The sequence below is a fragment of the Pinus tabuliformis genome, chromosome 3_2 (assembly GCF_031772625.1).
Source record: "Pinus tabuliformis cultivar Carrire ecotype Pingquan chromosome 3_2, CPIR1, whole genome shotgun sequence".
Lineage (NCBI taxonomy): Eukaryota > Viridiplantae > Streptophyta > Pinopsida > Pinales > Pinaceae > Pinus > Pinus tabuliformis.
This window is the reverse complement of record NC_142302.1, coordinates 500,482,181-500,508,337: the sequence shown is the minus strand read 5'-3', so window position 1 is coordinate 500,508,337 and position 26,157 is coordinate 500,482,181. Positions and strand designations below refer to the sequence as shown.

At 39.1% G+C, this 26,157-nt stretch overlaps 1 protein-coding gene across 3 annotated transcripts in view; it reads right to left on the bottom strand.

The window, feature by feature from the left end:
* The window catches only part of LOC149181477 (RAD3-like DNA-binding helicase protein), a 371,454-nt gene that overhangs the window by 19,103 nt on the left and 326,194 nt on the right, over positions 1-26,157 (bottom strand). For all 3 annotated transcript variants that reach the window (XM_089416629.1, XM_089416630.1, XM_089416631.1), the window contains one exon: positions 22,141-22,200. In XM_089416629.1, the coding sequence (XP_089272755.1) occupies positions 22,141-22,200 (60 nt within the window). The remainder of the gene's footprint in view (positions 1-22,140; positions 22,201-26,157) is intronic.

Below are 26,157 nucleotides of genomic sequence, written 5' to 3'. Positions count from 1 at the left end.
CCTCGACTATTTCTGCGTTGGTTCTGTGTCACCTTCTCTGCCGTTTGCGTCAGCTCTCCCAGTTGTTCCGGCAGTTCTAGAAGTTCCCGGTAGTTCCGGCAGTTCTCGTTGTTTCGACAGTTTTGGATTTTGTGTGACAGGCAACATTTTTGCTCTGCACTGGCCCTTCTGGCTCTGCGTTAGGGCTACGTGGACCCAGACTGGCCGAGCGTCAGCTCTCCCGGCTACTACGCTGCTTCTCTGCAAGATCTCTCCGCCTCTCTGTCAATGTTCTCTGGAAAGTCCTTCTCCCGGATTCTCACTGCCCCTTTGCTACAGAATGATCACTTAGTTCGAATTTCTCAGCTTCCTAGCCCCAGAAATCGAACTCTAGATCAATTCTCTCTCACTGTGTGTATTTCCAAATGAACCCCAAGCCTCCATTTTATATTTTTCTTGTTGAGTCTTCAATGACCGAGATTAAGTCTCTAATCAACGACTAAGATTAAAACATGACTTGATCCACCTTCTAGATCATTCTCGCCCATATTTTGATTAATACCCATTAATATTTCAATTTCCCTAAGTTTAGACTTAGGAACCCTATTAAAAATATTAATTATTTTAATAAAATACAATCCTGGTGGAATTTCACCAAACAGTTTCTAGGTTCTTTAGAACTCATGTGCCTTAGCCTCTCCACCAATTTACAAGGCTAGATCACATTCGATGCTACCAAAAACTAACACTCCCACTTAGCGAGGAAAGTGCTCTAGCAACAATGTCCACCGGCACGCTGCTCTGTTTCTAAAGCACCTCCTTTTTGCACTATTGTTGCCACCAACATTGTGCTACTGCTACTACTGTATTGCTGCCCATGACACTACCACTGCCACTGCTATATCTATACTACAACTCCCTCTCAAACATTGCATCTGCTATGCTGCTAGCAGTGCCACTGCATCCATATTGCAACTCAGTTGCTGACAGAAGCAGCTGAAAAACATCCAAAATTAGTTGAACTTAACTATGTTCAACATAATACAATGAAAGTTTGGAATCTGATTACCGCTAACCCTCTGAATTTTCTACACTGCTGCAAACCTTGCTCTGCGCTAATCAATCTCTAGTCCCAAGGTACTACATCTGTCCTCCAAGCAATCCACTGCATTATCTGACACTAAGTCCATCTCGCTACTACTGAATATTGGGCTCCCATAGCAAGGAATTGATCCAAGAGGTGGACTCCTCAAGGATCCTGCCCACATGTAGTCCTCCCAACTACAGTTCAATATCGTCCCATCTCCCACCTGGAGATGCTTGGGCACTCATGGCAAACTCATCCTCGTCAATCTTTGTTGAAGAAGCCTTAGGATCATGTTTCTCATACTTGTCCTTTTTCTTCAAAGGACACTGGGACGCATAGTGGCCCATCTCGCCACAACTGAAACATTTCACCTTCAAAATGTCTTTTCGCTTTGGCTTTTGTTGTCCCTTCGATGCTAAAGTTGCATTCTCCTCCTCCTCCTTCGTCTTTGTGCCACTCCCACTGCTGCCACTGAGGTTGCCTTTCACTAGGTCCCTCCTTAACTCCTCCTGTTGAAGAGTCACCCACATCTCCTCCCATGAAGGTAGCTTTTCTCTACCCAATGAAAACTTGCGATTCATCCAAGACTCCATTCAGGGCTATCCTCACCATCGTGGTTGGCTGAGGAGTGGACCACACTACAACAAGCTGGTCTCTAGTGTCCTGAAGACGCTAAAGATAGAGGTTCACCCCCTCTCCTTTCTGCATCAAAGTCCGCTGCAACTTCTACTCCAAATACAGCTTTCGTTATTCGCAAGAGCCTTCATATAGAGAAGACAAGGCTTCCCACATCTCTTGGGTTGTATCCTTGCCCTGCAAGTGTGAGACCACATGATCTCGAACACCATCGAGAATGAGTCTCTTTGCCTTCCCCTGCTCGACCTTGTATTTCTTCTTTTGATCGTTGTCAGCAGCAACAGCTACAACACTATTGACGTAGGTCTCGAGATCATATTCCTCTAGAACAACTATGATTCTGGTCTTCCTTATGACATAGTTGGAAGCTCCTTCCAACCTGTCTTGATATCTGAACCCATGCGATTCCATCTCACCCAACTGTCGAACTAACTCCTCTAGTCACTACTTAGCACTGCTCAGCAAGTGAGAAATTCGAACTTTTTGGCAGAAAGTTCTCTGAGGAGAAAATTCCCCTTTTATGTGTCTTCATTCTTTTCCAGTGGATTTCTACCCCGGCAGAAATTGTACCCTTTAAGCACTGCGTTGAGGCTCTACGTCACTCCCTCTGCCTTTGTAAATTCATGAATTGGAAATCATACCTCTCTGTCGTCTCACTCAGAGAGAGATTTCCTCAAACCTGTTTCCCGATAAGTATTGCACAATCCCTTCCTATTTAAAAATCAACACTCTGATACCATGTGAAAACTCCTAGACTCGAAGGAACCCATACTGCAGCAAATCTGAATCTACTTCACCTACTTGATTTTTAACATTAACCAAGTTATTCTTCTGAATATTGAAGAAAATTACTTCTGCAGCCTACACTAATTAAATATTTGATCTTAGGAAACAAAAAACAGAGGAAAGAACAAGATACACAAGACACACTTATTTTTGGACACAATAGTCTCCAGAAAAACCCAATGCGAGAAAACCGGTGCAACAATTTTGAGGTTTTATTACTGTGCAAGAGAAATATTTGAATACAAATCTAGGATGCTCATCTAGCAATCCTTTACAGAGAAAATACTAGTGGAAAATCTGAGTGAGTTTTACCTCACTTCACCTGACAGAATTCTGGCTGATCCGGCACAAGACTGGCTAACCCCGACTATTTCTGCATTGGCTTTGTGTTAGCCCTGCGTCACCTTCTCTGCCCTCTGTGTCAACTCTCTCAGGAGTTCCAGCAATTCTGGATTCTGCGTGACAGGCAGCTTTTCTGCCCTGTGCTGGACCTTCTGGCTCTCTGTCAGGGTTGCGTGGGCCCAGACTAGCCCAACGTCAGCGCTCCTGGCTACTGCGCTACCCCTCTGCAAGCTCTCTCTGTCAGTCTTCTCTAGAAAGTCCTCCCGGATTCTCACTGTCCCTTTGCTGCAGAATGATCACTTAGTTCGAATTTCTCAGCTTCCGAGCCCCAAAAATCGAAATCTAGGTCAATTCTCTCTCACCGTGTGTATTTCCAAATGAACCCCAAGCCTCCGTTTTTTACTTTCCCTGTTGAGTCTTCTAATCAACGGCTAAGATTAAAACATGACTTGATCCTCCTTCTAGATCATTCTCACCCATATTTTGCTTAATACCCATTAATATTTTAATTTCCCAAAGTTTAGAATTAAGAACCCCATTAAAAATATTAATTATTTTAATAAAATACAATCCAGGTGGAATTTCACCAAACGGTTTTTTGGTTCTTTAGAACTCATGTGCCTTAGCCTCTCCACCAATTTTCAAGGCTAGAGCACTTTTGATGCTACAAAAAACTAAAAAAAATAAGCAAATACTTCAATCAAACATGAGTGTTTGGTTCTTTGCATGCAATTGATGATAGAGATAGAATGGATCCTGTTGAATGGTGGAACATGTATGGCTTGAGGGGACCTTTGGCAAAATTGGCAGTTAAGGTGCTTTCATAGGGGGTTAATACTTTTTCTACAAAGAAGTGTTGGACCACCTATGGCTTCATCCACAATGTCAAAAGAAACTGCCTCAAAGAAAATCGAGCAGAAGGCTTCATGTGTGTACATTACAACTTGAGGTTCTTGACACACTATTGTGAGTGGGCCAGTCTAAACAGAGCATATATCACTTGAGACAACAACCAGAAGGAGGACAATTTCGAGGATGGATCCTTACATTTAGAATAATTGGAAGCTGAACTTTTAAAGGATGAGGATGAATCAGCAACAACAACATCAACAACCATACCACCCCCATCATCGACTACCGGTGCTCAAGTTTCACCATCTTTGCTGCCACCTCCATCCGCAGCCTCACGTGGAGGTCATGTGCCTTCTGTTTTTGGACGTGGTTGTCTGACTATGTGGAAGGAGACTCCCATTGCTCATAGACCACAAGAAAAGAAATTAGAAATTTCTTGTGGCAAGAAGAAATTTTAGTAGATAATAGATTTACTTGTCTAGTTTCTAGTAGTTTTTTATAACTATTGACTCTTTCATATTTATTATGGTATTTTTTGTAAACAATATATGAAAATTAAAGTTTGAAGTTTGGAGTTGGCAATTATAACTCATTGGTAATGAATTATGAATATGACGCTTCGTGAAAGTTGAAAAGTTTCATTTCGTGTTTGATATTCTTCGTTATAGTTTGGTAATGGTTACAAGTACAACTTTAGTGATGACAAACATTATATATTGAATTTTGAAACTTTGAAACTTTAAGATTAATGAGAATTGAGATGTTGCAACTTGTGGACCTATGGTTGATGAAGATTATAACCACTAGATGATTGATGTTACATAGTTTAATCCATGTTTTTATGCTTTTTATAATTAATTCATCATTCTACACGCTTTTGTTGACATATATGCATCAAAATATATAAAAATATATATTATATAAAAATTGCTTCCAACTAGGAAGCTTCTGAAAATTGTCACTACTGGCTCCCATTTTCCCTCTCACCTCACGTTTCCACTCCCACTTCCAAGTACCATGGGCCCACCCAGGGCCACACCTGGTGTCTCCTCAGCCACCCAAAGTACCTGAGTATCTCTGTCTCCTAGCTAGTAACTTCATCAATCCACAAACTTCCCAGTGGGTTCTTCAGTCTAAGGTAAACCACTCTTAGTGGCTTCATCAGTGCTTGGCTAGCCACTAATCTCTATCCTCCACCAAAAAACCCTCTTGGCTTCTTCAGCAAGTTTGTTTTTTAGTATGAGTTCCCCCTCTCTGCCAAATTTCCTTCCCTTCCTCTTTGTGAGGAATTTCTTGCCTTCTTTTCCCCAGTGTTGACTCTGCCCCTTCCAAATGGAAGAATGAATGTTACTAGGAGCCTCCCAACCTCCCACCTCTTTCCTGTTCTTTCTCTGTGTGCATAGAGTCCTCTCCCCTCAGTACAGAGAATGTGATTCGAGAATGCTCCCGTTGGCCATGGTGTTTCTGTCATTTTTCAGTGGTGGTGGGCATGTTGTTGTGTAAACACTTCCCCATCACTTCTTGTTGGTTGACTTCAACTGTCCCAGTTGCCAATGCAACCCATCCACCATTAATTTTGTCATTTTTGCCTCGTTAATTTATCCAAAGAAAGAATGGTTCCTATATCCTCTTGCCTAGCTCCATTAAACCCAATTTAAAGCATACCTTCCAGCCATTCAAGGCTATCAGAAAACAAGTCAAGCTTCATTCAAATCCCAAGCAGCCTCCTTCCTCAAACTCTAGAATCTGTGTTCCAATTCTCAAGCCTTTTCAATTATAATCTAAGTATATTAAATATTTACAATGAAGGGGAATTAGCCTAGGGTTATCACAGTGATGAGGCCTCTCCTTATGCACAGTAGCAGCCACAATCTATAAATCATGAGCCCCTCAACGTGCAAACAAAATGCAATGATTGATTATGCATTTGCAATAGTGGTTTGTCTCGATCACTGCATATATCCTGACAATTTGTTCAATCCTTACCTATATGACATAACACTTTATCCCAATGAAGGACCAAAATGGTCCTTCCTCCAATCCGGCTAAGCGCAGATGAACATCTACCAAAACTGGATTTCCTTCCAAGGGTTTTTGTCCGAGGAAGAAGATGAAACGCTACGCTCTCCAGTGCGATCTCCAAAAAGACAAATGCACAATGATGAAAGGAAAATCAATTTCTTGACTTTTAATCCCCTTTTTCCAATTTCTCGACTTTTCTCCAATTACAATTTATTTCCCTCTTAAAAATAATAAAATGACTTTTTAGATAAGTCTCTTATTTTATTAACCTTAATAAGTCCTTTTAAACCCTAGAAAGTGATTAATTCGCCTCTAAGATTTCTCTAGCTATTGAAAGTCACTTTTCATCATTGCATCTTGTAGAGCTTTTCATCCTAGTTCCAACAAGCTATTACACTAAGGTGATTCCCCAAGGAATAAGCTCCATATATACCTTTAGAATAATTAATTAAAATATGCTCAATAATAACCTTGTTTACGGGAATCATCGGAATGCAATGTAACCTAGAATAAATTACGCAAAATTGATTATGATAATGAAATATGGTAACTGAACCAAGTTGGGCCCCATAAAACCCCTCCAAACCTCTGAGCTCTATGATGACATAATCTTACCCTTGGTTTGATATATACTGTCGGAGATGTGAGGCCTCATGGATACATTGATGCTGATTGGGCTGGAAACATTATCGATAGAAACAACACATCAAGGTGTTGCTTTAGTTTGGGTTCTGCCATGATATCTTTAATGAACATGAATCAGAAGTCTGTAGCTTTAAGCACAGTCAAGGTAGAGTATATTGCTGCTAGCATGGCTAGCTGCGAGGTAGTATGGTTGAGGAAGTTCTTTGGACAGCTATTTGAATAGGTCATGGATATGACGGTGATATATTGTGACAACAAGACTAGGATCCGATTAGCTGAGAATCTTGTGTTTCATGACAAGTCCGAGCATATTGAGATCAAATATCATTACATACGAGGCATGGTGAAGAAAGGAGTTGTGGGACTCCGTCATATTTCGAATAATGAGCAGATAGTAGACATCCTCACCAAGGCATTACCGAAAGGGAAGTTCTTGGTCTTCATAGAGCAGCTTGGACTGATGGATGTGACCCTCCCAGGTAAGGCTCTCGGCTAACTGAGAACACTGAGCTATGCTCTTCCCCGCTATTTGAGCTTACATGGAGAGGAATTGAGCCAAAGAGCTCCTGGGGTTGAGGGAACTCTGGACAATAGGATAGTCTGTGATCCTTACCTTCCACGTTAAGTGGTATCCTTCCTATTGTCTGACAATAGGATAGTCTCTGATCCTTGCCTTCCATGTAAGTCGTATCCTGCCTATTGTCACAAATTAGACTTGACAGAGTATACCCCAATTGGCATCCTAGCCACAAGCTTAGCTTGTTGGGATTGTTTCTCCCCATCTGGCCAATGGGTGAGCATACTTGAGATAGACTGTGATCCTTACCATTCATGGTAAGTGGTATCCTGCTCAAGTGATGGGATGCAAGTGTTCTACCACTGACTCTTGAGGGTCAAGTTGGGAAGATCAACAGACAATAGGATAGTCCGTGATGCGTACCATTACGGTCAGTTGTATCCTGCCTATTGTCACAGGACAATAGGATAGAGTGTGATCCTTACCCTTATGGGAAGTAGTATCCTGTCTATTGTCCTTGGATAGAGGGTGGTAGCTTGAGTTCCCCTATGATATCAAATTCTTCTTCTTTATATTCAACAATGTTCAGCAGATGAGTAGAGATGAGACATGACTTGATTCAGTGATGGCAATGACGACATGTTTGAGATGAGATTCATGATGCAGTTGGAAATTTCTCCCTAGTTGAGAAGGAATGTTAATTTGGCATCTTAGAGATAAATTCCCTCCTTTGGGTAGCCTTCCTCATCCGAAGAAGACCCTCTTTGCCCTTAGAAGTGTTGTAATATGTAACTAGGTTCGATCTTCATAATGATATGTGTAATCATGATTTTATGTAATTCATGTAAAGAAGAAAAATAAAATTATTTTGTTATGCTTGAGACATGGGTTTCATGCTCAAGGAATTTTATTTTAGTTAAAGCTCTGATTGTGAGCTATTAGGTTTGGTAATCAAGTCATAAAGTCTAATGAGTCAATGTCATGTATTAACGACACATTTGGGCATGTTACATATGTATTTTGAGTCATTGTAAAGAGTCTAATGATCCTCCAAGACCAAGTCCAAGCACCTCCAACAAGTCGGCCTCCAATGAAGCAATCCACCTTCACCAAGATTAAGTCGGCCTAGGGTCAATGACAAGTCGGCCTCAAGTCATGGACAAAAAACCTATATAAGAAGGCACTCGACCTCTCTCAAGGACACTACACACTTGGTACTTGAACTCAAGTAAAGGGAAGAAAGTGCAAGATAAAGGAGGATGAAGGAAAGAAGGAAGAGTGAAATTTTGGATTTGTTTTGGTTGACCTCTCTCCATACATGCGAAGAGATCTAGGCTTTCTAATTTGCTGCAAAAAGGTCGAATTACAATCAATTATCTCCTCTCCCATGTGACCTAGGGTTTCTAAAGTCCACTAAAGCAAGGGTTGAGATCTCTGCTCGGAGACACTCATGTGCTAAACAACACTACAGACTTGACTTCAACTCAAACGTGTTATGTCAAAGACACAATTTCTAAATAGATGAATGAATGACCAAAATGAGTCTCTTCCTCTATTTATCAAAGAGCCTCCAAGATGCCCATGTGGGCCCAACTCAACTTTCCCCACCATCTTCGCTCCAATGAGAGTGCCTTCCACATGTGGGCTGTAATTCTCCATGGGGTGGCCCCCATGCTCCACTAGAGCCGCAATATTTCCCTTACTTCCTAATGTTTGGGCCCCCACTTAATCCTAAAATTCATGTGCGACCTCTGAACCCACATATCCTAAGTGCAAACATGAAATAAGACAAAATTGGGCAAGATTTATATTTCCCTTAGCAATATTGCTAAGTGGGAATATCACAGACCTCCCTGCCAAAACATTGCTTGTCCTCAAGCAACTGCAAAGTAATGCTCTCTCTAGTTGTTGCTCCCCATTGTCACTGCAAAAATGTGCTAGGGTCCCACTAATTTGTCCTTGACCTTTGCACTGTCCTGACATGAAAGAATCCCTCAATACCAGGATCCCAAGCCATCCTGTCCCACCTGAAGCTCCTCTCGCTCCACTCACTATCCTGCCCAGTATACCCCCATATAGCATTAATAAGTAGGGGACCATGATAATGTGGCACTATTCCCAACTCCTCGTGAAGTTGTCCTACCACGTAGGCCATCCCATGCACTCCAGGAGTATACTCTCGAAGATACCACCCAATCCCTGCAGAGATAGCGTCTTACTCACATGAGCTTCTCCTGATATCATCTGCCAACCCACCTACCATGCTAATGAAGTCCCCCATGCCATCAGTGAGTCACCAAAGCCCAAAGGAAGATTTGAATGATCTTCCCTGTAGAAATCAGCTCATCCCCAAGGGTAGTTGTACTGCCAAGTCCTATGATCCTTGGATCCCATGCTAGTCCAAAAAGGGTGCCGCTATGTTGTCTTTGCGCAACTTTGATCATGAGAGTTTGCCCCTGTTATGAATATAATAAAATAATAAAATAATAAATGTAAATATAAATATAATAGTAATAAATGATAATTAATTAACTAATGATTAGTTAGTTAGTAATGAAAAGGTATGTCTTAGAGACATGGCCATTCGTGAAAAGGCACCGGCCTAGGGTATATAAGCAGGCCCTCATTCTCATTTGTAATCATCCTACATCAATTCTTTTATACAATATACAATTTACAATTATTGTCTTACAGTGGATGTCTTTGTCTACAAAGTATTTTAATATTTCCACTGCACATACAACTTTTGGTTGTTACATTGGTATCAGAGCAATTCGATCCTCTAGCTGCTCCATTGCTGCATAGAGCCATGCTCTCTGATCCAGGCCGTTGACCATCCAATATTCGTCAGGATTGAAGCGTTTCGGTACACTTTTAAGAGATTCTTCGTTGTTCATTCATCAGAGGCCTTTGGCCATTAAACAAACAAACAAACGAAAAAAGATAGTCAAAGAAATGAAAAAAAAAACGAGAAAAGAAAAAAATATACATATAAAGATTTTAAAAAAAACAAGCACACCACAACCACAATAGCCGTCGGTTTACAAAAGGTCGGGCCCCGAGCCGCCAAAGCACAACAACACTACCGCGCCCATTGTCGGTCGTCAACAGTCGCAACCCATCACACAACAGTTGTGATTGCACCTAATCCACCATTCATAGCTTCTGTCACACTCGGTACATTCATCTAGATGCCTGAACCACTGTAAATGTGCCCTCCACCGCGTCCAAAGACTTACAACCACCGCCCGAAGCATCCAACCGAAGCTGCAGTAATTCCCCGCGGCATCCACCTCTTACCGACAATGCTATCCTGCCACTGCTGAATATTCCACTCCGTTTTCATACATGCCATTGAGGTAAAGGAAGGCCATGCGACATTGTGTATAATCGAACCATTCGAGTCACGGTAGGAATTGTGACCCTTGATGAGAGAGTCGTGACCCTAACTTTGAGTAAAGTGGGAGATGACAAAGAGTTAAAGGAAAATTGAAATGGTGGTTTATTAATTTTAAAAAGTCAACAAGTTTTCAAAAGAGTATTTAAGGGTTAAAAGGAAGGTAATATTATTGAAGGAAAGAAGGAAACCATATAAAAAGGTTGAAAAAAAAGGAGGAAAAGGTTTAAAAAATAATAATTAGATTGAAATATATAAAAGGAGTTATTGTTAAAATGGGATCGAAGGATTAATAAAAAGTAAAAGAGATTACTTAGAGAAAAAGAGAAAAAAAGGAATACCAAGAAATTTCAAATCACTACAAATTATTGGGAATAGTCAAAGTGGACCGTAGATCGATCTCTTACTAAAGAAGGTTAAAGAAATCAATATTTTCAAAAGCTTTAATAAAAAGATATATTAAAGCATAAAAAATTAAAAAAAAAAAAAGAATAAAGAAAAAGAGGTTTAAAAGAAATATATATATATATATATATATATATAAAAGAAGGTTCCATACAAGTTCAAAGAAATATAAAAGAAGAAAGAAAGAGTCTAATTCAAAAATGATGAAGGAAGAACGATTTTCCTATAAAGGTTTTCCAGTTACCATAGAGTAATTACATTAAAAAGAAGTATCCAAGGAAGAGAAATTAATATCGCGATCAGCACAAGCAACGATAAAAGTTACATAAACATTAACTTGGCAAATCAACTATTAATTCTACAGCCAAGCATTGGTGTAAGGAAAAATATTTTCGACCAAACAAAGCATAACATTAGTGATTTACAAGTGACAATAGGTCATCATAAGTACATATCTCAATTTCATGTTGTAAAAATCGATATTGACATCATAGTCGGTCAACCTTGGTTTAAGAATTTGGGTACATTCATGTTAAACATAGAGAAACAAGTTTTGACATTTCCTTATAAGGGGAAAATGATCACGTTTCGAGACATAACAAGTAAATCAAAATCAATAACATCTTCAGTAGAAGAATTCAAGGATGTCTAAGAATTGATGTTTCAAGATAACAAAAAAAGGAGCAAAAAAAGCTTGAAGAAACCATCTACAGTAAAGACAAAGAAATTTTGCGCCTCAGAGATCACCCTGAAAAACTACTCGACAAGTCAAGAAAGCCAAAGCCACAAAGAAGGAACTAAAGAAGCGTTTATTAGAACAAGAAGAAAAAAATTTACATTTTAAGAGCCTTAATCAGACATTATTAGAACAAATCAAAAGTTTAAAAGATGATGAAGCTATTAAGAATAAAGCCAACAATTCAAAAAAGGATGAACTTGTACAATTAAGGAATCATAACCAAACCCTACTTACACAAATAACAAAACTTTAAAATGACAAGAAATCGTTGAATGACAAGCTAGAACAACTTCAAGGTAAAGTATTGAAGTCGTTAGTAATTTCATTCCAAGTTGAAGATAAGGGAATAAATATTGATCCAATCAATATCACAAGTAAGGAAGAAGAGCAATCTAGAGAAGTTAAAACTTAAAACATATACAAAAGTTGCAATCCAAACAATGGACATTCCAAATGATGATTCAGTTACCAACTTAACAACACCAGGGACTAAAGAAAATCAGCAATCAACCACTAATATGATAAAGGAAAGCCAAACCAAAAGAGCTATGTATCAACATCCAAATCACAAGAGCAGACTTTCCAATCAAGCTACGTACCAGTATCGCTCAGAAAATAAATGACAAAATTATGTTCCCAAGGATACTGAAGTTTGCAGAATGGAGTCATATGATAACTATTCATCACAAAATTTGATTCCACAAAAGATCAATCTAGGATGGTCTGATCCCTTCTCAGTGCAACAATATTGTTTGTCACTTAGAGGATCATATCAACTAGTATCAACGAAGATGACAATGCCGAGACGAGAAGACATTTGAAACAGAAAAAGAGATCAAGCCTTTCATCAGTAAGCTTTGAGGACAAAGCTATTTGATGGGGAAGGTTATCTTACGAATATAATTCATAATAAAATAATAAATGTAAATATAAATATAATAATAATAAATGATAATTAATTAATTAATGATTAGTTAGTTAGTAATGAATAGGCATGTGTTAGAGACATGGCCATTCATGAAAGGGCACCTGCCTAGGGTATATAAGCAAGCCTTCATTCTCATTTGTAATCATCCCACATCAATTCTTTTATACAATATACAATTATTGTCCTCCAATGGATGTCTTTGTCTCGAAGTATTTTAATATTTCTGCTACGTATACGAATTTTGATCGTTACAACCCCTCATGCTCAAGTTGTATCCACCACTCCTGGGACCTGATGGCAAAACATCTATGGAGTCCCAATGCATATGGACTAAGCACCTCCATGATGTCACCTCCTACCCATCCAACACTCACCCTAATCCGTATCGACATCATGGAAAACCAACCTTGCTATGCGATCAAGGCCTCAATGCTCCCCCACATGTCAAACCAAGGGTGAGATGGGTCATCCCCCATCCTGATCCCACTCACCACGAAGCAAAGTGTCCAATCGACCAACCAAACCCCAGAATCCCACAGCCAGAACGACTACAACAGAACCAATATAGTGCGTGCAGCACAACCCTGCGTCGGCCATACCACACAGTGGGATCTATTGTCCTACCTCCTAAAAGTGCTCCCCAACGCTTCCCAGAGTCTAAACATCCACTTGTAAGAAAGGTCCACCAACCGATGTAGATGCTCCAAAGACACCTCGGAATGTCTCACCAAAAGGGGATCATGAATCACCCTGAGTGTGGGCTCAAGAGTGGTGCAAGTGCTACCTCTACAGGAGATTAGCCAACCCCCAAACTTGCATCCACCAACCAATGTTACTTGGGAGCGGGAGCGGGAGCGAAAACAGGAGCGGGAGCGACCATTTTCAGAAGCTCCCGGTTTGGGAGCGAATCCCGGAGCGATTTAAAATATATATATATATTATATTTTTTAATTTTTGATACATATATGTCAACAAAAACATGTAGAATGATGAATTAGATATAAAAAACATAAAAAAGCATAGATTGAACCATATAACAACAATCATCTAGAAGTTATAATCTTCATCAACCGCGTCCGCAAGTTAGTAACATAGTAACATACAACATATTGAGTCTCATGATTCATCAATCTTAAAGTTTCAAGCTTTCAAAATTCAATATATAACATTTATCATCATTGATCACCAAAGTTGTACTTGTAAGCTAAGTGTAACCATTACAACAAATAATATCCAACATGAAATGAAATGAAATGAAACAACTTTCAACTTTCAAGAAGCATCATATTCATAATTCATTACTAATGAGTTATACTTGCCAACTTCAAACTTAAATTGTCATATATTGTTTAAAAAAATATCATAATAAATATGAAAGAGTCAATAGTTATAAAAGCTACTAGAAACTAGAAAAGAGAAGTAAATCTATTATCTATTTCTTATGCTTGGGCCTCTTGCCACCACGAGAAATGTCTAATTTTTTAGTCTTGTTGCAAAATCAAGATCTTTGTCATTAATATCACCCTCCAAGCATTAATATCTAGAGGTATCTTTGTCATTACCTTTGTATCTGTATAGGGATCTTTGTCATTAATATCACCCTCTAAGCATTAACATAAGATAGAAAAAGCATAGCATGTCAAGTCAAGATTTTGTTTGAGTGATGCGTACATTTTTAGAAGGGTCATGATAGAGGAGTTCGACACCCAATGTCACTAACATCAAGGTACATAGAGGGATTGGTACTCTTAATTAAATACGAGTTCCATACCCTAATACATGACAAAATTCAATGGAAACATTGCAATCCCCCAATCCTGAAATCCTGAAAAACTGATAAGTCTGTTGGATTTTGAATGAAATCTAAAATTCTACTTTCTCCATATGAAATCCAATGAGGACGAAACCACTCTCAAACATCCTGAGTCATTTCATGGTAATGTTAAAAATTTAAATAAAAGGATGAAAATGAAAATTAAAGAAAATGTCACTTTTACTTTAAGAATTTAACATTACCATGAATAGCATATCAATACTAGGGCCTAGACTTGATCATTAAGTTGCCCCACTCAAAAACTATTTGTTTCTTTCAAAAAAAAATTCATTTCGAACATTACTACAAAAAAAAGGCAAAACGCTCAAGAAAAGGCAGGGAGCGAAATTTTTTTTAGGGAGCGCGCTCCAGAAATCGCTCCCTTTTCGGGAGCGATTTCAGGAGCGCGCTCCCGACCCGCTCCCGCCCGGAGCGCGGATTGGGAGCGGGAGCGGGGGGGGAGGGCGCTCCCCCACAACTATGCCACCAACTCACGTCCTGACCATATTGCACAATTGGAAAGCCTCTCTCCCAATGCATTGCGTCTCGTCCAACTGTCTCAGATGAACCTCATGGGTCCTGTTCCTTATGATGAGAGAACCAAGAGATGATAGCCAAGTCCCTTGTGTCAGTGTGCAATGTTGTAGAGTGATAAATGGAAGCTCACGGTTAGACTTGTGATCAACTCACTCTCCAAATCTGAGTGTGCCAAACCCAACGGTGTGCCTGATGCCCTCGTCAAGATATCTCTCTAGCGGCAACACTCTGACAACCTGTTGTGCATCATCTTGCTCGGTTGCACACAAGTACGTACCCCTACACTCCTCTGCATAGCAATGAACTCTGTGGCACAACTCCATGCACCCATGGATACCAATGCTCAATGCCATGCCCCCATGTACCATAGGGAATCCCATATGTGCCCATGCAACCACCATGCTGCTAGTACACCTGCCACAAAGTGATCTACGCCTCATCTACCCTAGTGACCTGAGTGGCCTAACTCCACACCTGCTAGAGGGGATATTTTTGTTGTGTCAATCCTTTGTGACTCTTGTTCCCAATATCCCAATGGGAGAGCATGGTCTCCATACAATGCCTGGACTGGCAACCTACCCATACCACCTCCTCCCACCAACTCTTGCCAGAGAATGCTAATCATCTTGCGACCCCATGCACAACCAACATGCCAATACAATCCATGGAGCCTGCTCACAAACAGCATGCCCACTAATGTTGACTGGAATTCCCCTAGGGAATGTATGTGCTCAGTCACTCAGTCGACCACCTCATCATTTCCATAGTCACCCGCATATCTGATATCAGATAGGGAGCTCCAACTAGATCCCAATGCCAACCTAGAACTCCAGTGCCCGCGATGTCTAAGAGCTCCCACTGAGCTTTACTCCAGACTATGACCATCTACATGAGTCCAGTCCACTCCATCAGGTACCAACTCAAAATCTCTCGCCATCCAACCCCAAGAGAGGGATCGAATGCATGAACTCTCACACATAGAACAACCCTGACATGTGGATGTTGCACCTTCTGCAACTCTGATCGTCTCATCTCGCTATCCAGGTCAACGCATGAGATTTGACTAGGTAGCTCTCTCTGTCTCCCCAATGGGCAAAGGTGACCCAATAGTGCTGCTAACCTGGTCATCCCCTCTGGTATGTCTAGACAACTCCACCTCTCTCAATCCAATGCATAGGGGTGGGTTGATAACGTTGTAGATCCTGTCAGTGTGCCTTTGAAGCGAACTGTGCTGGAATCCCAACATGTGGTCTCTATGCTGCCCCTCATCAATGGCTAGCCCAAAGGATGGCTGCACATCCTCCTCCATCATGGGCTCGACATGAGCCTCCAACTGCTCCTCCATAGACAACCCAACATGCAAGACATGCTCATCAGTCAACTGTAGGTGGTTGTCGTTTTGAAGCTCTGTCATAGACTAAGATGCCTCATCAATGGATGTGTGCTCAACTGCCTCCTCCAATCTGTCTACTAGGGCTACCAAAGGAAACTCCAACAGGGGTGACTCCTGTGTCACACTAGGTGTATCCTCGTGCTCCTCCTATGTGCCATTAGCCTCATGCTCAACCGGCTAGAATGTATCTAGATGAACTCCCTCCTCCAGGGGTATGTTCTCTCTCATCTCATCACTACCTCCACCTCCCATCTTCGTCTCTGCAGTATTGCTACTAGCATTTCGTTCAATAATCATGCTCCTCTTATTTCCTTCATCTGCGGGTCGGCAACTATTGTTTCTTCTTGTTTCCCTTGCTGACAACCACTCTTCGAGAAGCCTCACCAGTCTCTTGATGCTCCTAGTAACATTTTCAAATTTCTCCTACTGAGACATTTTTGGGCATAAGTTCAATCTGGAGAATAATGTGGGACTAGTGTTTTAGCCTCTAGAATTCTAGTCCACAATAGCACTTGAGCATTTGTGTGATTTAGACCCACAGCTGGCCAAAATCATGCTCTGATACCACTGTAATATTCCTAATGGAAATATACAATGTTAAACAAAGCAAACATAGCAAAAACACATACAAAAATTTACAGCACATTTAACAACCAAAAATCTCCATGAACTGCGTTGATCTAAGCCATTTTATTAAAAGATAAGAGGGTACAATGAGGTTCTGGAAAGAGTTCACCTGGGCTTCCTCAAGGCAAGCTAGTTAAGCCCAAATGAATGGTAAGAAATCCCTCTCAAATTTGTTGCTGCTCTCTCCTAGCTCTGCACTGAAACTACCCAAAAAATATGTTGCTGGCTGCAAAGAACTGCTATTAGCGCCACCTCGGGTGCTTAGAAAATTCCGGAAAATTAACCTTGAGCTCTCCACCAATAACACACAAAAGCCCACGAAGGAATTGGCCAAATGTTGACCTTGGCATTTTGGCCCAATTTTCCCCTAGCTCCTCAAGTTGTTGGTTGAGTTGGGACCGCTGCTTGACCCCTCAAATCTGCCCAGAAAATTCTACCAAAATAATCTTGACTTCTCCTCAGTAAACTCAAAAAAGGTTTGTCCTAGTTTTCACGCTCCAAAATTGACTCCCAAATGCTTGGCCCTCCTCCACAAGCAGAAGAGGTAACCTGTAGCAAATGTTGCGTTTGTTGCTCCACCAAAATGATGGAAAGGCCCCCACAACACTTCCCAAGACTCCACCTCAAGTTTCAGCTCCTAACTCCCTTCACTCCACAACCTCCAAGTGTGCCTCCTCCAAGAGCTACACAGTCCCTATATTATTGCTGGCAATTCTCTCCACAAACTCGCACTCCCTTTTGCTAGTACAAACTGGTATAGGTACAACTTCCTCCTTGGGCTGGCACTCGAAATCCACCGAAGCAAGGGTTGAGATCTCTGCTCGGAGACACTCGTGTGCTAAACAACACTGCAAACTTGGCTTCAACTCAAGCATGCTATGTCAAAGACACAATTTCTGAATAAATGAATGAATGACCAAAATGAATGCCTCTTGCTCTATTTATCAAAGAGCCTCCAAGATGCCTATGTGGGCCCAGCTCGACTTTCCCCACCAACTTCGCTCCAATGAGAGTGTCTTCCACATGTGGGTCGTAATTCTCCATGGGGTGGCCCCCACACTCCACTACAGCCGCAATATTTTCCTCCCTTCCTAATGTTTGGGCCCCCACTTAATCCCAAAATTCATGTGGGACCTTTGAACTCACATCTCCTAAGTGAAAACACGAAATAAGACAAAATTGGGCAAGATTGATATTTCCCTTAGCAATATTGCTAAGTATGAATATCACATTTTGACTTGCGAAAATTCGATTTTTGGAGGTCGAATTTTTTTGTGGAGCAACCAAACTTTTCTGGGTTTTTTTACTAGAGTTAAACGTGGACCTTTGACTGCAGTTTGACCACAGATTCTCTCCTTTGACTGAGCTACTTTTGGTACTGTTTTGACTTGACTTTTACCAGCAAAGGAGGCCAAGTATTTTGACCTTTGACGGAGCTGATTTGGAGTTTGTTTGACAAGTGACTTGAGGACTAGTTAGGGCATCTATGACTGTTGTTGATTGCTGTTGACTTTGACAGAAATTGCAGATTTGAATTGTTGACCAGATTGGACTATTGGGCTCATCATTTAGATATTGATTGGTTGGTTTTGTTGGTTAGTCAAAGTTGTCGGCCTTTGAATCTTGGTTGATGAATTGGAACATTGTAATCTCTTTGTTGAACATTTGATGACAATCTAATAAAAGAAGAATTTGAAAGGGTTTTCCCCCTTGTGGGGTTATTCCCTGGTCTTTGACCAAATCTTGTGTCTCTTATTATTGCTCTTGGTTCTCTTCTATTTTGCATTGAAATTATTGTTCTATCTACAATTGCTATTTGTCATTGGAAGATTAATTTTGTTCAAAAGTGATTGCTAATTCAAGACAGAATTGGGCTAAGTGATTGCACTAAGCACATAATAGTGGAAAATTAACAGCTTAGAGGCTAGAAGTCAGAGCTTTGACCTAGACTTCTTGCTCTTTTGATGGAACCTTCCTACCTTCATGGAGCTTTATTATATATGTAGCATAACCACTTCATATTTTATGCAATGTTGACCATATCCACCTTAGTTAATTAGTGGATAATGGTTTCTTATGTTCTCCTAGGCTAGATCCAAGGTTTTAACCAAGGATATTGTCATTTTGTTGAAAGGAATGTTGAGCCTAAAACTCTATATAAGAGGTTCCCCTCCTTGGTCATTTTTGTTGTTGATTGGATATTTGAGAGCGCATTTGTTGAAGATTCAAGAATTAAGGCCTTTTTAAGTTTTTTAGGTTTTGTTGAAGACTTTTTTTTTCATGTGTGGCTAATATCTTGGTGCTTCAAGCTTGGATATAATGGGGATTAATTTACATTCCAGGGTTAGCTACTCATTTACATGCCAAGGCTAGCTACTTTATACATTGGATTAGCACATTTACTACTTTGGAAGGATTTTAGTGTGGTATCACCCTCTACCCTCATTTTCTATTGTAGTTTTGGTTTAATAATTTGCATGATATATCTTAGGATTACATGCAAACTTGTTATTTCCAATTCTAGAGCAAAATCAAGTAACTAGTTGAAAGAGTATCCTTTGGGAGCCCTTGATAATTTTCTCCATTATTTTCCAACATACTAGGGCGTATATAGTGTGCTTAATGCCTCATTTCCAGTCCTAATTGCATAAGAAAAAAACTCTTAGATAGTGTTCTTGACTCCATAAGACCTAGTGTTTATTTGGCACTCATCTCTCCCTTCAACCACCATATAAAAATCCAATTTTTTTTTTTTTGTTTATTGAAATCTGATATAAATCCCTAAATATCTGCATTACATTTCATTTTCAAGTCTAGTCATTCTTCATAGATTTAAAATCATTTCTTAGACTTGCTTAATTTAATATTGTGTTGTTGGGAGTGTTACCTTTTCAACTCCCATTTAAGTGGAAAATGCCCTAATCCATGGATGCAACCTTGAGGTAAGCATAGGAGAAGTGCCATTGTCACCTCAGTACAGTTCTCTCACTTTTGACCGGTTCTCTTAAGGCCAAGAGGGGTATCCCTAGATAAAATAAAACTAAGTCTAGAAAGTTTATCAATGAGAGCTTTAGACTACATAAATCTTAATGATAATGATTATATGATGCAAGGATTTACTTATGAAATACAACCAATGAATTAAACTCAACTCAAAATATTACTTTGAAAATTGAAGGATTCAACACTTTAGCCAATGTTTAGATGTGATGTTTCATACAAGTAAATTCCAGCATTAATAAACTGTAGCATACATCAGTTAAATCCAATCAAGATAAACCAACTTATGAGTATACGGATCTATGAATCAAATCTGGTTTTACGATAATTTTAAGGAAATTTCTATATTTGAACCTTTTACCACATGTTAAACCTATGTAAAGGATATAAAATAAATGCTTGATAGATTTCTTGGAAATATAATTTGTAATGCAGAAATATAAATTCCAGATTTGTCAATGAAGCAATAGCCCAAGCAAATGATATGAAATTGAAATACAACTTAGGGCTTCGACTAATCACAATTATGGGTTAATGAGTTAGTTCCATTTATTTTTAAAGAGACAAATTCATAAATTTAAGGAGTACGCAAAAAATAATAGAAGTGTGTGAAGATATCATAAAAACGTGGCCTGTATTGAAGTATTATAGTACTAAGGTGGCCTTCTCTCATATCAGTCAAGGTTCCTGAGCTAAGCATTCATATGCATTTAGTATTGATGTTGGCCCATCCATATTCCCCCATTGTGGCACACTTCTATACATAAGGTGGCTGATTTTTTTGCATAAATAGCTATGTTTCGTAAATTTAAGCTATCTAAAAATAATTGGAAAAAAAAATAAAATTACAAAAAAAAGTTAGAAAATTAAAATTAAAATAAATAATTATAAAAACAAGCGAACAAAAATAAAATAAAAATGAAAATAAAAAAGAAATTATATTAGGAAAGGAAAAAATAACACTAGAAGATGCTACATTGAAGCCAAATTCAGTGACACCAGAAGACATACAAGATATTTCAAAAATAATTTTTTAAGAAGGTAAAAAGTGTTACAAAATATGCAAAGAAAAGTTGACAAAATCACCGCTGCCAAAAATGAAATTTCTCGCCTTAAGGACCATAGTGAAAAATTACCGACACACATTAAGAAGCTTAAGAAGGACAAGAAGTGATTGGAAAACAAGGTACAACGGCTTCTTGAGAAGGAAGCATCGAAATCTTTAAATGTAGAAATTCAAGTTGAAAAAAAAAGAACAAATATCAATCCAGTGAATATCACAACTCAAGAAGAAGACAAGCCAGTTGAGGAAAAAAACACACTCAAATGTTACAATTCAGACAATGAAAATTCCAAGTGAAGATTCTATAACCAACTCAACATCATCAGTACTTAAAATAAATCAAGAAATTGCTACATGCATGATAAGGGAAAATCAAACAACAAGAGCTCCTTATCGACATCCAAATCACAAGAGCAGACAACTCAATCAGTGTGCATTTCTGTCTCATTCAGAACAAAAACAACAGACTTATGTTCGAAAGAATAAAGTTGTCAGCATAGTCCAGTTTGACAATAGTAATTTATACCAACTATTAAGTATTTGCAAGGTTCCACAAAAGATTGATTTAGGATGGTTAGATCCCTTCTCAGTATGACAATTTTGTTTCATTCAAAGGATCCTATCATCATGTATGAACGAACATGACAAATTTGAAGAACTCTGAAAAATATGAAAGCATTAAAAGACCAAGAAACAGATGAGACACCTTGTCAAGTAATAAGCTTTGAGGATAAAGCTTTTAGAAGAGGAAGGCAATGTTATGAATATAATTTATATAAAAATAATGTAAATATAGTAACGATTAATTAGTGAAACTGAAACATTAACTAGTAATTAGTATTGAAGAGGCACCTGCCTAGGTATATAAGCGGGCCTTATTTGTAACAATCATATCATTTCATATCTCATATCTTCTGTACATTTCTATATAAATATATTACTATCTAGTATCCTATAATGGATATTTACATATACTAGAAATTCTGAGTATTTTACTGCGTCTGTGAACTTTGTTCATTACATTGGTATCTGAGCATAACCAAACTTTGTTCGTTACACTATTTTTTTAAATAATAAAGATGCAAACTTTATCTTGGTTTCAATAGTTTTGCTCTAATCAAAGCCATAACAATGGCCATGCCGCCATCATAAAAAGGAAGAAGACATTATCCAAAGTCCAGACATACATATAGTAGATAGGCAAATGATATCATATATAGCAATCATTCAAGAGAAGCATATATCCACCAAATTCGAAAGGATGACTAATTGACTACAATTTTTAAAAGTAAAAGAGGCAACCAACTAATATTAATTCCATAAAATCAAACAAGAAAGACACATTTTACCTTCAAAATTTATTTCCACATACCTTGCACCAAGATACTCCTTGTATAAGTGTTGGTACTGAGGTGGAACATAGTCTCCAAATCTGTTTGCAAATTACATGCATAAGTGAAGATATACATTGTTGCATTATGACAACATTAACGAGAGTATATTCTTGTTATATATAGACCATTAAAAGCAATAGAATATAACCTTTTCCTGACAAATTAATCTTCAAATTTAAAAAAAAGAAGAAGAAGAAGAAGAAGGAATCTAAGAAATTTATTGTAAGTAATTTAAATGCAAAAATATTAATGGTGTACTTCCACATAAGCATTTTGATAAAGAGGAAATGCATAAAGTTAAAATTCTTAAAAGTATTAAGTGGAGCAATTAGAGCTATTTTGGAAGGAATAAGGTTGTTCTACAGGATCATATGAGAAGAAACACTCGAGTCAAAACACTTTGAACCTCATCAAGCTTGAGATAATGAAATTACAACAAACTGAATTACCTTTTTAAAAGGAGATGCAACTTACATTACATTAGATTCCCATAAAGGACAACATTAGATTCTCATAAAGAACAAATGAAGAGGTGCGTGAAGAGGTCACATGCATGTTGATGAAACACTATTGGCTAATAAAGAGAAGTGTCATCATACCAGACTTGGTCCCAAGTTCTAAATAATATGCATTGCTATTAAAACAGCTTATTCTAGCATTGATCTAGGAAACCAACATAACATTAAAAGTAGAATGCTCCCCAACATGTAGATGGGCAGAGTCATTTCCAAAGGTTCTGTAACACCTTATTTCTAAAAGGAAACATACGATTGTGAGGCAGTAAGCTCCTCAAAGTTCCCTTCTATGTTGTTCCACCATCTAAAACTCCTCAAGAACTATGCCCTTGAATGAAAGGGACCAACAAAGAGTTGAAATCTCTACTGCTAATATATTGTATGTGCCATGACCAATCCTTTCATTTTCACAAATTTGACTCAAATTCATTAGGAATCTGTTACGTACTTATTGCCATATAGGATATGGCATAGATCCATATGAGTTCCATTCTCAATACATCTGCTGACATTTGGTACCTCGGAAGATATTTCCAAGTGGAAAAGACCTTGGGGGCTTTGTGGGCAAGGCATCCAAAGTTTGGGGTTTTGGACCCAAAGGACAGGGCTTGGAACACAAGGAATGTAATTTTCTATTCTAATTTGTTGTTGAGTGGAGTAGTAGGGTCTCTTGAAGGACAAATAGGGTTCCTAAGTCACCTAAAGGTCAAGTATATATTGGAAGCCAAAAGAGAGGCTACATCACAAGTGGAGAAAGAGATTCAACTTGTGGAGAAAAGGAGGCTAAAGTGACCTACCCGTAGCCAAGGAAGGAAGCCGCAGTCTGCAAGAAGAGGTCGAGTAAAGGAGTTTTGTGAGAAAGGAATCGAGTTTCTTTTGTGGATAGGCCGCAAAGGAAGAAGGGTTGGTATGTGGTTCTGAGGAAAGGCTGAGGGTCTGTCTCGAAATCAAAAGCAGGTTGTTGTTAGGGTCGCAAGAAGGAGCCACAACTACAAGGCTACAGGAGTAGAGGTTGTAGGCCTAGGAGCTGCTAGGAAGGCTAAAGGAACCTGGTTAAGGCAAGCCAAGGTCAAGACAGTGGAAGCAAAAAATTTGGTTTGGCCTGTGCACAGACGTTGAGGTTGGAAAGAGGTCTAAGAGCAATGGTTAAGGCAGGCTGCAGAAAATCAGGTGCCAAGGTAAATTGCCCCAGGCCTACAGCGAGGCAGTCAAAGCCTAGAAAAGGCTAGAACTAGTTGGACGAGGGCAGAACAAGAGGTCGAGGATACAACAAGGCTAAAGGAGCAACTTGTGGTGGAAGAAAGCAGACCGAGGGCTAAAAGGCAGGTTGTAGCAACGAAGGGAGACTGACTGAATGCTACAACAACTAGTCGTGGTCCAAAGAGAAGGTTAAGTACGTTAAAGGAGCAATCTACTAGTCAAAGCAAGGAAGACCGAAGTGTTTTTGTGGACATTGGAGGCTGAGTCATGACAAATCAAGGGGACCAAGGGCTAAAGAAGGAGCCCAAGGCAAGTAGTTTACTACTAGAGATTGTGCCAAGGGTTGCCAGGTGGGAATTAGACTTGGGAGGATCTAGTTGTAGCTATAAAGTGTTAGTTTTTGTAGCATCAGATGGTGTTCTAGTCTCGACAGTTATCAGAGAGGCAAAGAAACACTAGGACTCCATAAGCCATAAAAGGTTTCAGGAAAATCCACCTAGAAATGCCTTAATTAAGTTAAATAATCAGTCACTAAATTTTTCCTAAGTCTAACTTAGGAAAAATGATTAATTAACAAGAATTAATTAACGGCACCTTAGTTTGTGTCATTATTTGATAGCAATGCCAGATGGTTGCAGCATCGTGTGCAGCCTGATCATAACAGTGGTTACGCATTGATGACTATTCATTCATGAGCAATGACATGCAGTGATAGCCAGCAGTTGTGTAGTGATTTGTAGTGACAGTGATGTGCAGTTGAACAATGATAGCTTGATGCGTAGCATTGTGCAGTGATCAGTTCATGGGAATAGTGATCAACAGCTACCAAGATTCGACATTTATTCTACATCTTTCTTACAACTATTCTAGATTGATTCAGAGTACAGGGGATCCAATGTGAAAATTGTGAAACGTGATCTACTGACTCTTTTGGGTGATTGGAGTCACCTTCAGGTTGTGGCCTAAGAACACTTCAAGGTGGAGGGTGGTGCTAGGGCAAGTTGCGGCTTGCATAGGGCATTGTGGCATCCATTTAGTTATGGTTGATAAACTAATGGCGCAGTGAAGCATCCTTTCCGACAGCAGTTGGTAAATAGAGTGTTGGGGCACCCATCAGGTTGTGGCCTAATCTACAGGACGTTGGGGCATCCTTCTGGTTGCAACAAGATATTAGGGTCTAGCAGTGTCCTACAGGTTCTAGCCTATGAAATAGGAGGTTGACACCTCCCTCAGTTGTAGCTGAAATCTTGATGTAATCAATTTTCTTTTAACTAGGAGAAGACAATTACTAAAGAAGTGTTCCGTGGTTTTTTACCTGGAGGAGGTTTTCCACCCAAAAATCATTGTGTCCTATGTTTTATCTTTCTGAATTGTTGTATGGTGTTGTCTACTATTGATTATTGTTTATAATCATCTGAAGAAGAACAATAATAATAACTGAAGATTAACTAATACTCTGAAAAATGATTAAAAAGTGCTAATTGCTAAGAAAAATTGATTCACCCCCTTCTCAGTATTTCCAACATTTTGGTTAACAAAATATGGGGCATCTCCTGGTGCTGCTAGGGTTGATATCAATGACAACCACCTATTAACATGACCTAGACTGCAGGACTAAAAATTTTGTGCTTTTGAACATATTTTAGAAGATTTGACCAATGTTGATTTTCGTTGACTTTGACTTATTGGAGGAGACTTGGGGGAGGGTTGACTTGGAATCTTTGTGGCTCTTTTGATCTTGTTCTTGGGTCTTGGATATCTCATTTTGATACTATTCTATAAGAGAAGGATTGTTGGGTTTTCCCCCTTGTGGGGTTTTTCCCTGGCTTGGAGCCTAAATCTTGGTGTTTCTTGTTCTCTTGTGATCTTTATGTTTTACACATTTGTATAATTGCTTGATGAAGAAGATAAAATAAGTAAGAAGAAGCCAACTAACATCCAAAAGTAATTATCAAGTTAAGAGAAATCAAGCATCATATTCAATACACTTGGTTTCTCAACATGGTATCAAAGCTAAGGTAAAAGAAAGGTAGCTTGAAGATCACAACTTGTTGGCATATTTGCAACAGTTATTGTCGAAGTTTCTAAGTCTACATAGTTAGAAACCCTCCATGCACTTTATCTGATTTATTCCTACCTACTTGTTTTGTTACTTAATAAGTTATTTACAATGTAAATACTAAAAATAAACACTAGTGCATGCTCAACATACTACATATCAACAACTAAAGGAAACAGAAACAATCACACCATATGACACCATTATTCTTGGACCAATGT